We start from the raw sequence: 15,663 nt of genomic DNA, 5'->3' as shown, positions 1-15,663 counted from the left end.
TCAAAAATAAATAAACATAAAAAAAAATTATAAGGGACACCTGGCTGGCTCAGTCAGAAGAGCACCCAACTCTTGATCTTGGGGTCATTAGTTTGAGCCCCATGTTAGGTGCAGAGATTACTCAAAAAAAAAAATCTTTAAAAAATGTTAAAGAAAGGACTAGGTAGGAAAAGTCGTAAGTTTGGACACATTTAACAAGATTAATGAAGTATAATTTTCATAATGCATTTTGACCAGTAATTGAGGATTGTCAATTGAAAAAGTTCACCGTAGAGTTTCCCTCTAATGTTTCCAAAGCTTCGTTAAAACCAAAAATCAGTAGAATGCTATCTGATGGTTCAATGCATGTGAGAATTAAAAAGCTCCCAGCTCAGCATAGGACCCCAGGGCTGGTGGAAAGAACAACAGTAGCTCCTCATTGCCAGTTGTGTAACATACCTACAATCACTTAAAGTTCTATGCATTTCATTAGCTTCTCTGCTCTGTTCTCTGCACAAATGCAGAGAAAAATAATATTCAACATCCCTCTAAGGATCACAGCTGGATAGAAAGTCTGTAAATGTGTTTATGCTGCTACAAACAGGGTTCCACCCTGGAACTCAAGCTTGCTAGTAATTCTGAGAGGTTCCCTCAGCCTTGTGTGGCCGGGTGGTAAAGTGATGTCTTTGGGCTACGGTTAAATTCAAACCCCGCGGAGAGTCCTCTTGCTCACTCAAGCTTATTTCAAAAGAGCCTCACGCAGAGCCCAAATCAGTGGGAAAGACTGAAGGTAGGTTCAGGCATGGAGTCCCCGCCCTGCTGTTACACTCTCTGTCTTTTGTCCTTTCAAGACTGGGAAACATTTCCTGGGAGATATATCTCGTACAGTTTATCAGAAAACAGGGAGGGGCGCCTGGGTGGCTCAGTCGGTTAAGCGACTTTGGCTCAGGTCATTATCTCAGTCTGTGAGTTCGAGCCCCACATCGGGCTCTATGGTGACAGCTCAGAGCCTGGAGCCTGCTTCGGATTCTGTGTCTCCCTCTCTCTCTGCCCCTCCCCAGCTAGTGCCCTGTTTCTCTCTGTCTCAAAACAAAACAAAACAACAACAAAAAAACCCGGGAAGGACAAAGACTTAAAAACCAACACTATTAACATACAGGAAAGCAAATGTAATTAGGGAGAAAGGAATGGTCACCTTTTGTTTTTTGTTAACAAAGGTACCACCCACTTGATAGAACTAGACATCATTTCTGTTCCCCAACCAGTGCTTATCTTTGTGTCTCTCTCATTTGTAATACTACCAGGTATTGCACAGCAGTGAGCAGAGGAAACGGGTCAGCCTCTGGCTTTTAAGTAGTTTAGTGAGCATTTAGTACACGGTTGCAAAAGGGAAAGTAGCCTTTTGAATGAGTGAGTCAAGTTTTACATTACTTGAAATTTCATCAGTCTGCAAGGTGTGCTCGGAATTTGTTTACCGTGAATTCAACAACAGCTCTACATAGCAGACAAATTCTCTTTTGCTGATGGGTCAAAGCAATGATTTCTCCTTTTATCAGTGTCTATTGTACCCCTCAAGTGTCTTCCATCTCCCGTGCAAATGTGCTAAAACTTCATCTTTTTTTCTTATTTGCTGAGACCTAGATTCAGAAATAGTATTAGGCTTAAAGGATGAAGACTTTGACATCTGTAAATGGCAGGCATAAAAAGGAGTCACCTTCTTATTCTTCTTAACTGCTCCCAAGTCATGGGAAAAGCAGTCAGCTAGTGACCTGTGCATGCGTCCTGGGCATGGTGACAAATCCGCAATACCAAAGTGCCTTTCTGAAATTTGGTCTAGGACTTGCACTGAATACAATGTCCTCCTCTTTCAGGAAACTGGCAGGGGGACAGCTGTACTCCTGTCCGGTCTCTTGGGAGGCTAGCATTATGCGGAGGTGCTCTTATAAGTGTCACTCATTGAATGGCAATGCAGCTGGCCATGTTTGTACTCCCTGGAGACTCTTAAGTTAAAGGAAGAGCAAAGTCGAGGTGGGAAAACAAACTGCTCCCCTCCCCCTGCTGTGGTGATTTAAAATTCTGGCACCTTAAAATAAGAATGCATTTCTAGGAGCCTGTGCTGCATGATCATAATAATATAACCATCAAAACCCCGACAGCATCATCAAAACCCCAACCAGAATCTTTGACTAGGGTGGCCTGCTTAACTACATGCCAAGGAACTGTGTATGTGCTGGGGGTGGGACAAGAAGGTTCAGAGATAGATTTTAACACTCTTATGTATACCAAAAGCAAACAACATTCAGCTTCATCTATTTTCTATTGCCTTAGCACTTGTAGGAGACAAGATGTACCCATTTCTGTTAAGAAGCTGGACATCTGCATTTCTAGGTAGCAAAATTCCTCTTGGGGGCATCAAAACAGACTGTGTGTTTTTATAAGCTATATAAAACCTTCAGGCAAATATTCTCTTCACTCTGTCTCCCTATTTATTGCTATCTGGGCCTACATAAAGACACATATAAACAGGTGAGTTCACCGCAGCGTACAATTTTTGTTGTTAATGGAGTTCAAAAGATACCTCAATTGATCTGGAGTTATTTCCATCCCAAGCTGCCACCAATCAAAGCGAGAAAATTAAAATTGTCCTCCTTAAACTAGAAATCTCCAAGTACGAGGGATTTCTATACACAGAAATTTTATATTGTGACTAGTGGTGCCTTAAGGCAGGTGGCAGATAAGGTTCTCTCCACTGAGATGCACCATCCTGACTGGAGTTCACAGAAGAAACCTTCTACTCACTGTCATTACATTGATAATAAAAGCACAGCCATTAAAGTGCGCTTAAATCAACTACCTTTCTTCTACATAAGACTCAAAAATTAGAAAAATAAAATGGGTGAGTGAGAAGACAACCCACAGAATGGGAGACAATACTTACAAATCATGTATCTGACAAGGAACTTGGCATCTAGAATATACAAAGAACTCTTACAACCTAGTAATAATAGTAAAAAAAACCCCAAGTAACCCAATTAAAATTGGACAAAGGATCAAAATGGACATTTCTCCAAAAAAAATATACAAATGGATAATCAGCACATGAAAAGATGTTTGGTATCATTGGCCATTAGGGAAATGCAAATCAAGGGGCATCTGCGTGGCTCGTCAGTTAAGCATCCAACTTCAGCTCAGGTCATGATCTCACAGTTTGTGAGTTTGAGCCCCACATCAGGCCCTGTGCTAATAGCTCAGAGTCTGGAGCCTGCTTTAGATTCTGTGTCTCCCTCTCTTTCTGACCCTCCCCCACTCACACTGTCTCTGTCTCTCGAGAATAAATACACATTAAAAAAGTTAAAACAAAACAAAACAAAAAACAGCACTCCCACTCACAGGACAGGTTTTTATCAAGAAGATAATAACAAGTATTAGAAAGGATGTGGAGAAATTGGAAGCTTCCTATAATGGTAAGAATGCAAAATGGTGTAGCCACTTTGGAAACCAGTCTAGCAGTTCTTCAAAGGTTAAACATGAGTTACCCTCTGACCCAGCAATTCCACTCCTAGGTACACAACCAAGAGAAATGAAAACAGATGTCCACACAAAATGTGCACACAAAAGTTTACAGCATCATTATTCCCAATAGCCAAAAGGAGAAAAAACCCAAATGTCTATTAACTGATAAACGAATAAACAAAAGTGTGGTATATCCATAAACAGACTAGTATTCAGCCATGAAAAGGGATGAAGTACTGATAAATCCTACAAGCGTGAACCTTGAAATCTCACTGAGCCCTTTTGAGTATCACTGGTCTTTTCACTGAGAGCTCAATAAAAACCAGTGTTTCATCTGACACACAGTCGTGACTATTTGGATCCTTTTTCAGTTCAAATTAGATAATTTATTTGTCTCATTTTATGATTTGGCTTTTAAAAAATTATCTTGGAGATATACTTAAGAAATTGAAACAGACCAACATGAATCCCATCTCCAGATGTAAAAGAAGACAGTACCTAAACATGTCTTTTATATACTTACACACAAAAAAATACACTAGTCATTTACAAAGTTTAGTTAGTGGAGCCCATCTGTAAAGTACTTTGAGAGCCTTAAGGAGCAGCAGGAAATTGATGAGATTACAACTGCATCCTACCTTTCATTAAGTATGGTAATCAATTTGGGGACAGGCCCAAAATGAAAAATTTCTCACAGTAGGACCACTATACTTGCCTTAGGTTACACAAACACTGTTTACCTTTGAAGAGCATTACCTCCTCCTTCACTTTAAAAAATTTGATACTTCATTTTTTTAAAAGTTTGTTTGTTTATTTATTTAGAGCGTGCATGCACACAAGTAGGGGAGGGGGCAGAGAGAGAAAATCCCAAGTAGGCTCCGCACTGACAGCCCAGAGCCAGCCGATGCGGGGATCGAACTCACTAACCACATGAGATCAGGACCTGAGCTGAAACCAAGAGTCTGACCCTTAACCAAATGAGCCACTCAGGTGCCCTCTGACACTTCCTGTCTTAACCACAGCCATCTAGGTCACCAACATTTTGTGAGTAAACAACTCATTCGAAATATTATTACTATTATTATTATTAAACAGTGATCATCCTCTTATCTATGAACCAAAGCACTCCTATCACAAGAATTAGCCCCTTAGCCCCATATTAAGTTTACAAAGCATGCATGTGAAATTGAGCTAAAATTGAATGTTATCAGATCCTCCCTGTTTGAGTGGAACATTTAAAAACAATACTACACACCCAGATTCCAATGCAATGCAGCAAATGTAAAAATAAGTAAAATACACATAAAACCAAATCAGGTTTGTTTATCGTTGAATCATTTTACTATTGAGGGGGCAGGGTGACGGGAGGAAGGCCAGATGCTGTCACCTCCAGGTCTTCAGTGCTAAGCTTCTAAGCACTTAAAATGTCAGAAACAACAGATTCATTAGGTAATATTAAAATGAATGTATTTTAGGGGTGCCTGGGTGGCTCAGTTGGTTGGGCGGCCGACTTCGGCTCAGGTCATGATCTCGCGGTCCATCAGTTCGAGCCCCGCGTCGGGCTCTGTGCTGACCCGCTCAGAGCCTGGAGCCTGTTTCGGATTCTGTGTCTCCCTCTCTCTCTGACCCTCCCCCGTTCATGCTCTGTCCCTGTCTCAAAAATAAACGTTAAAAAAAAAAAAAAAAAAAAAAAAAAGAATGTACTTTAATTCATCAGTAGACTAATACTATTCTCATGAGGAGCCAAACACAACAAATCAGAAAAATCACCTTCTTAAATGCTCAAACGGCAAAGATTTTCTGCAAGGCAGTTTTCTACTCTATGTGTGAAACCTTTCTTGTTATGACTCACTGAAAATTAAATATGCAAAACTCCAAGCTGAGCTTAGTTTTGCCTGTGCACAGAGACCTTTTTACTCTCATTCTTCGAAAACCTCATTTTGGATCTTGCTGCCAACACCAAAGAGAGGAAAGCCGGCCAACAATTCCAAATATAACATGCGGAGGCAAATGCTACAGAAATCTGTCTGACGGGAAGCAACCATGCTGAGGTCTGCTGAGGTAGATGCACTTCTCAATCAGACCGTTTTGGTCCCTCGGTCGTCTAGAGCAAAATGCCATGAGAAAGCAATCAGAGGAAAACATCCAGTTTCCAGGCAGCCTCATTACCGAAGACCTATGGTATTTATTCACTTTATCAGTGAGAACAATCCAATCCATTTCAAACACAAAGATGGGCCAGTGGCAACTAGAGCTCCACAAGTTATCGTAATTTTTGTAAACCAGTTTTTAGGGACCAATCCATGGAGACCAGTATTTTCCGAAAGTCCAATGAATGCCATGACGATTATGATAGAGAGGTCAGGTTCACCAGAAAACACTTACAAAAAAAAACCCGTATCTCTTTCCAGTTCTCCTGGGGCAGGTTTAGTAACCCCTACTACCACTCTGAATAACTGATAAACCAGTTCAACTTAGATAAAATGATTACACTATCACTTAAACAAAAACAAAAAATCACCTCCTCGAGTTTAATTCTTTAGAGAGGTCATGGGGCTGAGCACAGAGCAATTCATTCCCCAACCCAGGGGATCATTACAGAAAACCCAGCTATAGGGCTTCCAGTCTAATTGGGAAGAGAGAACTGTTCCTCATACAAAGCACTGGCCCCTGAGAAAAGAAAAGACAATTAAAACAGTTTATCTGACCAGTCATTTCCTCCAGCAGTTTATCTTAGAAAAATCCCCTGTGGTTATGGCTATGTCACTACGCCCAGGAGGTAAAGTTTGCCTAGAATCACTTCTGGAACATTTTACTAGATCTCCTTCACTGAGGCAAGCTGGCAAGGGACACTAGACTGAAAAAAGAACTTGTCTCAGACAGCTTTGAATGAAGACCCACAGCAGCACTGAAATTAGGATCTACAGGATTTGTAAAACCTCCACCTTCACTCTTGTACATTGTGAATATTAAGAAAATTAACATTACGATGCTTATCTAAGTACAGCTGACCCTTGGAAAACATGGGTTTGAACTGCAGGTCCACTTGTATGTGGATTTTTTTTGTTTGTTTTTTTTTTTGAGAGACTGAGAGAGTGGGACAAGGCAGAGAGACAGAATCCCAGGCATGTTCTGCAAAGTCAGTGCAGAGCCCAATGCAGGGCTCGAATTCATGAACCACAGGATCAAGACCCGTGCTAAGGTCGGATGTTTAACCAACTGGCCACCCAGGCGCCTCATGCAGATTTTTTATAGTACAGCACTGTATCTTCTCTTGTTTATGATTTTAATAGCATTTTCTTTTCTACAGTTTACCTTACTACGAGGATACGGTGTACAATACACGTAACATGCAAAACAGGTGTTAACTGTGTTACTGGTAAGGCTTCTGGTTAATAGTAGGCTATTGTAGTTAAGTTTTTGAGGAGTCAAAAGTTATGCAGATTTTTTAATGCTTGCAAGTCGGTGCCCCTAAACTACCCCAGCATTGTTCAAGGGTCAACTGTAATCCAGTCTTAGCAAGTTAAAAAGGGAAGCAAGAGAAAATATAGCCATACCTAACTGCACTCCCATATGGCACAAGTAAGCAGTAATGCCATGAATTAAAGCCAGCACACTCAGGAATCAAAATTTCTGAGACTGTCAACTGCTTGACCTAAACTCTGGTGGAGATGGTTAACGAAGTACTTCACTTGTGCTGGAAAGAGTGGAATAGAAGGCAGGAAAGTGGGATAAGCCTCACTTAAAAGAAAGCTTCCTTCGTTTGTACCAGTATCTAGAATGTTTTGTAATTTATATAATAACTCAGATAAGTCAATAGTACATTCAGTACTGGCATCTTCAAAGAGAGAACTGGAAATGTGAAACAAACCCTGCCTCATTTACTAGGGTTCTCGAATCTCTGATTACCAGCTCCCATTCATGGGCCTTAAAAAAAAAAAAAAAAAAAGTAAAAGAAAAAAAGAAAAGTATTCAATGAAATGCAGTCTGGGCAAACCCGAGTCTCACCAACAGCTAAAAGTACCTCCTTCTCTCCTAGCTGAAGTAGAAACTGTTAATTGTTACAACTTGACAAGACTTACACTCCTCTAATTAGAAGATCCAGGTTGGGTTTTAGAGTTTCAAAGCCGAAAGTCAGGCAAAACAGTTTTTCCATACCTAAAGTTTCTAATAAACGATCTCAGCTTACTAAACAAATGGTCTAAACAAATGAGACTAAAGATAATGAGTTTATAGGGGCACCTGGGTGGCTCAGTCGGTTAAGCATCGGATTTCCGCTCAGGTCAGGTCATGATCTTGTGGTTGGTGAGTTCAAGCCTCGCATCCCTCAGCTCAGTGTTGACAGCTCAGCCTGAAGCCTGCTTGGGATTCTGTGTGCCCCCCCCCCCCCCCCCCCCGCCCCGCCGCTCTCTGCCCCTCCCCCACTCACGTGTTTTGTCTCTCTCTCTCAAAAATAAATAAACATTAAAAAAAAAGATAATGAGCTTACAAAATTCTCACTCAATACAGGAGTCATCATTCTTGGTTAACAATAGCTTCCTCCTAGAGGTAAAACATTAACCCACATTTTAAATCAAGAAGGCTACAATTCAGTCTGGGTATATGTATCAAACAAGCACAATAAAAAACACAAGCAACAGGAAAAAACTGATAAACAACATAACATATCCAGGTACAAATCTCTTCCTTGCTCAAGACCAGCACAGGAAACTTGACCAGAGAGATTTTCTCCAGGTAGATCACACCTTACAGGAAGCAAAGGCTAAAAACCACAGACCCTTCCTGCTGGTATTAGTCACTCCATAATAAAAAATTTAAAGCCAGCAACAAAGCTTCCTCCAGGATAACCATTTCTGTCCCTGCAACATTACAAGTGAAGATGGGGTGCCCTCCTGGGCAAAAGCATCTTGGGAATGGTAATGGGAGCTTCCTACATAACTTCTGACCACAGACTTAATTTGCCCGGTATCAGTCATCTGTCTCGTAAGTGTTCCAAAACCTGCAATTAGTACAAATATACAGTAAGCACTACTCCACAGAGAGACAGAATGTGAATGGAACACTGTAGAGAACAGAAGGAAAACCTCTTTTTTTTCCCAGAGGACTAAAAAAAGGCAGTATCAAAAACGGGGGGGGGGGGGACAAACAGAAGCCCCTCTCTTTCCCGCTCTCTCACAAACGCCTGTTTCACTCAACTGTTGCTGAACGACAGAACAACACCCATCAGAACACGACGCAATCTGGGTTCCCTGCCCTGATGGAGGATTTTCGTGGAGGGCAGAGATGATTTCTCCAGGCAGAAACTGGAGTTTAAACTCTTCCTGGCCGGATTGTTCTGGGCTGAGCTGCTGAGGAGGATCACGCAGCGGGCGATCAACCCAGGTCCCTCCCTCTCTCCCGGTCTCTCCCCTCCTCTCGCGTTCAGTAAGGGGGGGCGGGGGCGGGGGGAAGCGCTCAGCTTTCCAGCTCCCTGCTCCTTAAAAATGCCCTCGCGGAGCCACCGCACACAATCCTGCCCCAGCAGCAAAGAATTTTGCCGCGAAGGGCTCGCCGAGCCGGAGCGAAGTGAAATCGGCGCCCAAGGGCAATTTTAATTGTCTAACCCGGCCCGATTTCCTAAGAGGCGGCAGCGCGGGGAGGGAAAAAGGGAGGCAGCTCCGAGAGGCAACAGGGGGCAAGCGGAGCCAGAGAAAGGGGACCAAAGCGGCGAGATCCTAGCCCTGGCCCCCGAGAAGCTTCTGCAGAAAGGACCCCGAGCCTCTACCCCCACCGTTCCCCGGGAGACGTTTGCAAATCATATATGCAGCCAAAATGGCGCTGAGAATAAAAATATAATTTAAAGGCAGGTCGCCATATTGTAAACAGAGAAGCAGAGAAGAGGCGGACTCGAGAGACACCCTCCATGATTTCTTCCACAGTCGCAAGCGCCCGGGCGTCCGGCCCCCCGGGTCGGTACCAGGCCAGTTCGGGCGGCCGAAGGCCCCACGCACCCGCCCGCAGGAGAGCCCAGCCCGGCAGGACCCCGAGGGCGGCGGGCGCGCGGGCAGGCGAGCGGCACCGGGCCCGGAGCTCCTCCCCTTCCTCCCCCGCCACCGCCGGCCGTGCCCTGCCGGCTCTGTCCCGGCTACCCAGAGACTTCCAATCCCAGATGGGGCTCTCCTCACTCGTCCCAACCCCCACCTCGGGGTCCGGACACACTGCTGCTCCTCCCCCCCCCCCCCCCAAACGGCTAGATCCCAGCAGACACCTGGGGGCGGGGAGGCGCTCGCCCCAGCGGCTGCAGAAAGTCAGCTAGCGGCTGCAAGCGCCCGTTATTTCGGCAGCCAGGGGTAGGCCGGGTGAAGGAATGTGCCGAGAAGGGTCAGCGAAGGAGCTCCAAAGGGGTCCCCAGACCTTACCAGCACTGGAGGTGGAAGGCGGCCGGGCAGTGGTCACAGCACAGGAGATCCCCACCTTCTTTGCAGCTATCGCAGCTGTCGTGGTTGGTGGCCCTGCCGCTTCTCCGGGGCTCTTTTTCAGGCTTCCGACTCCGCTTTTCTGCCTCGTCCGTCTTGGGGGGAGCCAGCAGAGCTTGGATTTGCTGCACACACACATAAACGGCGTGTGTGCACACTCGGAGCTCCCGGGCGGTCCGTCGCCCCCCCGGCAGGGCTTCTCCGTCACCCACCCCTCTCCCCCCTTTTGTCCTTCTTCCTCCCATCCAAGCTGCTCCCAGAACCTCTCAGCCCCCCGGAACCGGGGGGAGCCCACCCTAACAGCGTTCCTGCAGCACAACGAGAACAGCCTCTTCCAAATGGGGAGGATCAGGGTAGGGGGATGGGGAGAGGGTGCGCGATTCCCTTCTCGCCACTTCCTTGTATGGACAGTGGGGGACTCCAAAGCCAGGCTCTGGAGAGGCCTGAAACCCGGTACCCGGACGTGCTGGGGGAAGCACAAAGGGGCCGACGAGAAGGGGGTGGGGAGGCCCGCCGGTGCAACGACATGGAGTGGGTTGGTGCCTCGGGAGAGCGAATCCAGGGCGGCGGGTAGGTGAAACTGCTGCAAACGTCCTCGGAGGCTAAGCTCAGCCCCTCGAATTGCAAAGAAGGGAGGGAGAATCTGGGTGAGGAAGAATCCCCCTCCCCCGGCCCTTTTGCGCTGTGAGCTCAGGACCGGCTTTGTGGGGCGGAGGGCGGAGGTTCCCTCCCGGCGCTGGGGGAAGGGGATGAGGAGGGCCACTCTTACCTCCATCAGCCCCCCCGACGTGTCCAAGTCGTACACGATCGTCTTGGTCTCCATTTTCTCCCACATTCATCCACCTCCCGGGCTGGGCGCTCTCTGCTCCGGCCCCCCCAACCCCGGGGGGAGGGGGGAAGCGGGGGGAGGGGGCGCTCCTGACCCCGGCCCCCCTTCTTTTTTCCCAACACGGGTCCCGACTTCCTCGCCCTGGCTCCCCCCCACCCCCCGGCCCCCAGTCCCCGGGACGGCAGCGTCCTCCCCACGGGCCGTGAGGGGGGAGCGGCCCCTCAACCCCGGCCCGGCGGCTGGCTGCACGGTGGGTCCCGGCTCCGGGGGTCAGGCCTCGGCGGGGCCTAGTCCCACAGGCTAAAGCCGGCGCTGGCGACCGCTGGTCCGGCCGGGAAGGCTGGCGGGCGCTGCCATCCCGGGGTTGGGGGGATAGGAGGGGGGGTGAGAGGTTAGGTGAGGTTGTGGTACGTGAGGTGACTGCGGGGAGGGTGATGGGGGGTGGTCCCCGGGCTCCGCCTCTCGCCGCCGCCGCCGTCTGCGTCCCGGCTGCCGCGCACTTGGCGCAAACTTACCGCGAGCGCCCGCAAAGCCACCCGCGCAGGCGCCCCGGGATCGCCGCTCGCCGCGCGCAACCGCAGTGACAGCCGGCGGCCGGGCTCCCGCGCAGCCGCAGTGAGGGGGTACCCCCCAGCGCGCAGCCGCGCTGGCATTCGTCTGGAGCGCCGAAGCCCCGCCTTTCTGCCTTGCGCCAGCGTACTGAGAAGAGGAGGGCGGGACCTGAGGTCTCGCGCAGGCGCCTGGGAGAGCCTCTAAGGGTCACAGCGCAGCCGCAGGAACATGGGGGCTCTTCATCCATTGGTGTTTGTGTATAGAACCAAGAATACTCTGTTCCTGCGCAGGCGTGTTGAGAATGCTCCCCTCCCTCCCCACAACACAGCCGCCTTCCGCGCAAGCGTATTGTCACCTGCAGGCCCTAACAAGAATGCTTCTACTTTCGCCATTTTGGTAATGGGATATAGGCTACCATGTCCTTGGAGTCCTCAGGCATGAACAGGAAGGAGTAAGGTGTGGTGTTGGCTGGAGCTGGTAGGCTGTCGGTGACAGCTGTGCTCCTAGGGTTATTGTACTGGATCGTTTGGTTCCCAGCGTCAGGTGTGGCTGGACTAGGCGCCATATTGGTAAAGAGAAAAGAAAAGCCACCGCGACGGAAAACTATTCTTTTGGTGTGGGGTTGGATGGCTACTGTTCACACCTCCCTCTCGCTCCCGACACTAAATTTTAGCCTGAGAATCTCTGCCTTGCGTAGTGATGACACCATGGAGAGTTCCGCCTGCTCGTTACTATCCTCTCTTGATCACTGTCCCTGGGAACGACTCTAGAGGAGGCCAACAGCGAAGAGTTAGTAACGCTGACAACGCCCAGCTACCTGCCTATAGAAGACTTCAACTCCCAGTTTGCAATGCGCAAGAGGGCCAAAGGGCGAACGCGAGCGCATTGCAACCTGGGCTCAAGAATCGCGAGGGATCTGGTGGATTGTGGGAGCCGTAGTTCTGTGTGCATGCTGTGCACTGTATGGTGGGATGGCCTCGGGAAGAGTGATTTGCCTGCTGGGAGGGGATGCTTTTGAGAGCTGCAGTGTTGTGTATTGGGATTTGTAGTTTGAAGGCCTCACCTCGAATTCTGGGCTTCCCTCCCCACCCCCCACGGCACCTTTCCCTCCCATTGGTGTCGTCTTCAGAGATGGCCAGTTATCTCTTGCCTGACGGCAGGGGAAGAGGTGGCGAAGGGAATGGCATCACTGTGCCTGCCACTAGGCGTTTAGTTGGCATTGTTGCCAGGTGATTGTGTCCAGCTCACCTCTGATATTAAGGGGGTACTTAACGTTTGAAGAAGGATAAAACTAGAAAGGGATTAAAGACCATCTGTGTTAATCTCATTTCCAGATGCATAGAGAAGAGCAGTGATTTTCCTAGTTCGCATAGTGAATTTATGGCAGACTTATGTATGAATGAAACAGATTTGATTCTCAGGCCAGGACACTCTCCCCTACACCATGCTAATTGTCTGTATGGAGTTCTTGCTGCTGCTTCTTTTGGGATACTAAGGAGGTTGAGTTAGATAGTAGGGATGTCTGTGTGTGGTCTTAGGGTTCTGTTTGTCTGACTTTTCTGATGATCCTTTTGGTGCCTGGGAAGAATGATAAGGTCATAGGCCTTATCTTTCGTGTGTGTGTGTGTGTGTGTGTGTAGATGTCATGTAGACTGGCCGCTCTCTGCCCTCTCCCAGCCTCAGCAAACAAGAAATCTTAGTGGCTATGGCCCAGAGAGGTGGACTTCAGAGAGAATAGCGCTGAGCTAGATGTATGAAAATGGCCAGACTTCATCTCTGCTGGGGCTTTGTTTCATGTCACAGGCCCTCAGAAGTTGGAACCACATGTGCCCTCTCCACTGATTCCTTCTTACTGCTCAGGACCCAGCTGTGCTGCTGTGTCAGCCTGAAGGCATTATGGGGCAGAGAAGTCCATTGGCATATGGCAAATGAATAAGGCTTTGCTTTGATCAACATCGTCATTTGCAGTGGAGAACAGGAAGAGGTGGTGGGCTAGAGAGGAAAATAATACTTGGCTCTGTTGACAAGTGCCAGGGGAACTAATCATTCTATACACCTTCCTCTTAGACCTTGGAGGGTGAGGTCAGCCCAGAGGTTGGAAGTTGGTGCCACCTTGGAGAGCTCCAGCCCTGGCTGTTCCAGGGGAATTGAGGAGAGCTAGCAAGCAGGTGGGATACAGATGTCTTCCGAAGTGACCTCTTGTGGCTAATATAGGCACTGCACTCTACACCGGCTGGAGTTTCTCCAGCCTTCGAGGAGGCCTGTGGTAGAGCTGGGAGGTGGGCAGCCATAAGTGATCAAGACCGCTCTGTTGGAAGACTGTGGAAGTAGAAGGTGCTGGTTGCTGCCATTATTTCCTTCGTGGATTTTGTTTTCTGGCTTCTGAAGTGTCCATAACTCTGTTGCCTGCCTCTTTCTCTTACTCTGGGGAGCAGCCATGCAGAGGACACCTCTAAGCGTGGGTATGCATGCTGGGAGCCAGGGCTGGACTAACACTTTCATCTCAGGAGGTGCTGGGAGCCATAGGGAAGCCATAGGGAAGGGGTACCGGTGCTACAAGTGACCAAACATGGCAAACTTAAGCAGATTCTCTCCAGCCAACTTCTTTCTGGAGCCCACGGATAGGGCTTTTGCTAAAACAGGAGCCAAGTCCCTACCCTAAGTTGCATTGCCCCTCCTCTTGATAGTCTGGATGTTCCCTGAGGCCAGGACAGACTAGGGCCTCATGTTCAGGGGTTCAGTCTCTGAATCCGGTTCCAATTTTCTAAACATTGCTAGTTGGGAAAGAAGGGGAAGGAGGGAGGCATCAGGCTTCCTGGGCCTTGCCAACAATACAGTGGCACTGAGGAGCAGCTTGGGAGTATGCCAGACTGTAGTTCTGGACCTAGCAAAGAGGAAGAAAGGAAGCATTGGGGGTAGATGAGCGGTTGGATTCCTGGGCTTCCAAACCCCTGTGGGCCACCTACCGGGGCCTCTTATTTCACCTGCCATCTGTTGCACTGACTTTGTTGGAACAGTAGCCCCTGGAGTACTGCATGTAATTTGTTTGATAAAATCTGGGAGTGATCAGTTGGTGGGTCCAGCATGCCTTCTGGTCTTGATGTCCACATCTCATTTATTTCCCAACTCCCTTCCCTCCAAGAAAGTACCATCTACCTGGCCATTGCTTTTTTTTTTTTTTTTTCCAAAAAACACCATTTTAATAAGGAAACAACAGAAATAGAAGATTGTTCTCTGGAGCCCAGACCCCATATAATACATTACATGTTCAAAGTGGCCTGTAGCCAACTCCTGGGTCTTTCCCTGGGTCTCTGACCCCATGTTCCATGCCAAACTCCTGGGCCCTTGTACCTCTGCTCCTCTCCAGAATATGCCTGCCCACTCCCCTTATCCCAAAACACAGTGGCCAGGAGGGGAGACTGGCAAGTGGCTGGGGTTAGAGGAGGGACTAGTGGGAAAGAAGATGTTTGTAAAGCCAGACTGACATCAGGGGAAGATCTCCCTCTCCTCAGGGTGTAGGGCTGCTAGGGCAGCAGTGGGGTGGCCTGCTTTGGTGTGGAGCATGAGTGCCTAGGGAAGCCCAACCCGAGCTTCGGGTAGGGTCCCTAAGCCCCTTAGGATCCCTTAGAATTATTGCCTCCAGGAAGCAGAACTGTCCATTCCTGGGGCCTTAGAGAAGGACTCGAGACCTCCCCGCCCGAGGGGCTGATGTCAGCATGCCAGGACTACCCAGAGGTCACTGTTGACAGCAGCTTTGGCCACTAGTGATGGCCCTGTGAGGAGCACCCTGGTGCAGTTTCCACCACCATCAAGTTAACCCCGCTGCAAGGTGCCACATGCCGAGCTGGATGGTGGTCACCTGGAGAGAGGTGCTCTTCCTCGGCTTGTGGATTCCAGGCTAGAGGTCCAGGGCATGAAGGAGAGTCAGGAGAATGCTGGTTCCTGATGCGTGTGCTCCAGCTGTGCTCTGCCCAGAGGCAGATGCCCCCTGACTTGAACCCAAGGAAGGGCCCTATGTGGGCAGTGGTACCAAGAAAATGGGCCCTGGAGGGCATTACAGGTGGGGAAGGGCACAGCTTCTTGAGGGATTGGTGGCGTCTCTTCCCAGATGGTATGTACAGGAGGTGTAGGGACAGCAGGAGGCTGGAAACTCTGCTGCTGGGCTGTGATGCTGGGCTGAGCTGACTCCTCCAGGCTGCCCCAACTAGATGGAGACTTCATATTCTTTCGTCTCCTGCAAAGTAAAGAGACTGCTTGGAGTTGGAAACTTGTATAAGGTTTGCCAGCCCATAATCCACCTTCCCCAGGAAAAGGGAAAGAGTGAGAGGGTTTGGA

At 48.5% G+C, this 15,663-nt stretch overlaps 2 protein-coding genes across 6 annotated transcripts in view; both read right to left on the bottom strand.

The window, feature by feature from the left end:
* Nucleotides 1-11,444, bottom strand: part of PHF12 (PHD finger protein 12) — a 41,418-nt gene extending 29,974 nt beyond the window's left edge. The window contains exons 1-2 of one of the 2 annotated variants that reach the window (XM_045045125.1): nucleotides 11,292-11,444; nucleotides 9,891-10,072 (exon numbers count right to left, since the gene is read on the bottom strand). In XM_045045125.1, coding sequence (XP_044901060.1) covers nucleotides 9,891-10,072; nucleotides 11,292-11,429 — 320 coding nt within the window. In that variant the 5' untranslated portion in view covers nucleotides 11,430-11,444. Of the gene's footprint in view, nucleotides 1-9,890; nucleotides 10,073-10,716 lie in introns of both variants that reach the window. The other variant, XM_003996473.6, reaches the window with a different exon arrangement.
* A 2,981-nt stretch (nucleotides 11,445-14,425) lies between these two features.
* The window catches only part of SEZ6 (seizure related 6 homolog), a 46,037-nt gene continuing 44,799 nt past the window's right edge, over nucleotides 14,426-15,663 (bottom strand). For 2 of the 4 annotated variants that reach the window (XM_023244601.2, XM_023244603.2), the window contains one exon: nucleotides 14,426-15,578. In XM_023244601.2, coding sequence (XP_023100369.1) covers nucleotides 15,546-15,578 — 33 coding nt within the window. In that variant the 3' untranslated portion in view covers nucleotides 14,426-15,545. The remainder of the gene's footprint in view (nucleotides 15,579-15,663) is intronic. The other 2 variants (XM_023244602.2, XM_023244604.2) reach the window with 1 other exon arrangement.

The sequence above is a fragment of the Felis catus genome, chromosome E1 (assembly GCF_018350175.1).
Source record: "Felis catus isolate Fca126 chromosome E1, F.catus_Fca126_mat1.0, whole genome shotgun sequence".
Lineage (NCBI taxonomy): Eukaryota > Metazoa > Chordata > Mammalia > Carnivora > Felidae > Felis > Felis catus.
The sequence above is the reverse complement of the archived record's forward strand: the minus strand, read 5'-3'. Positions and strand labels throughout refer to the sequence as shown.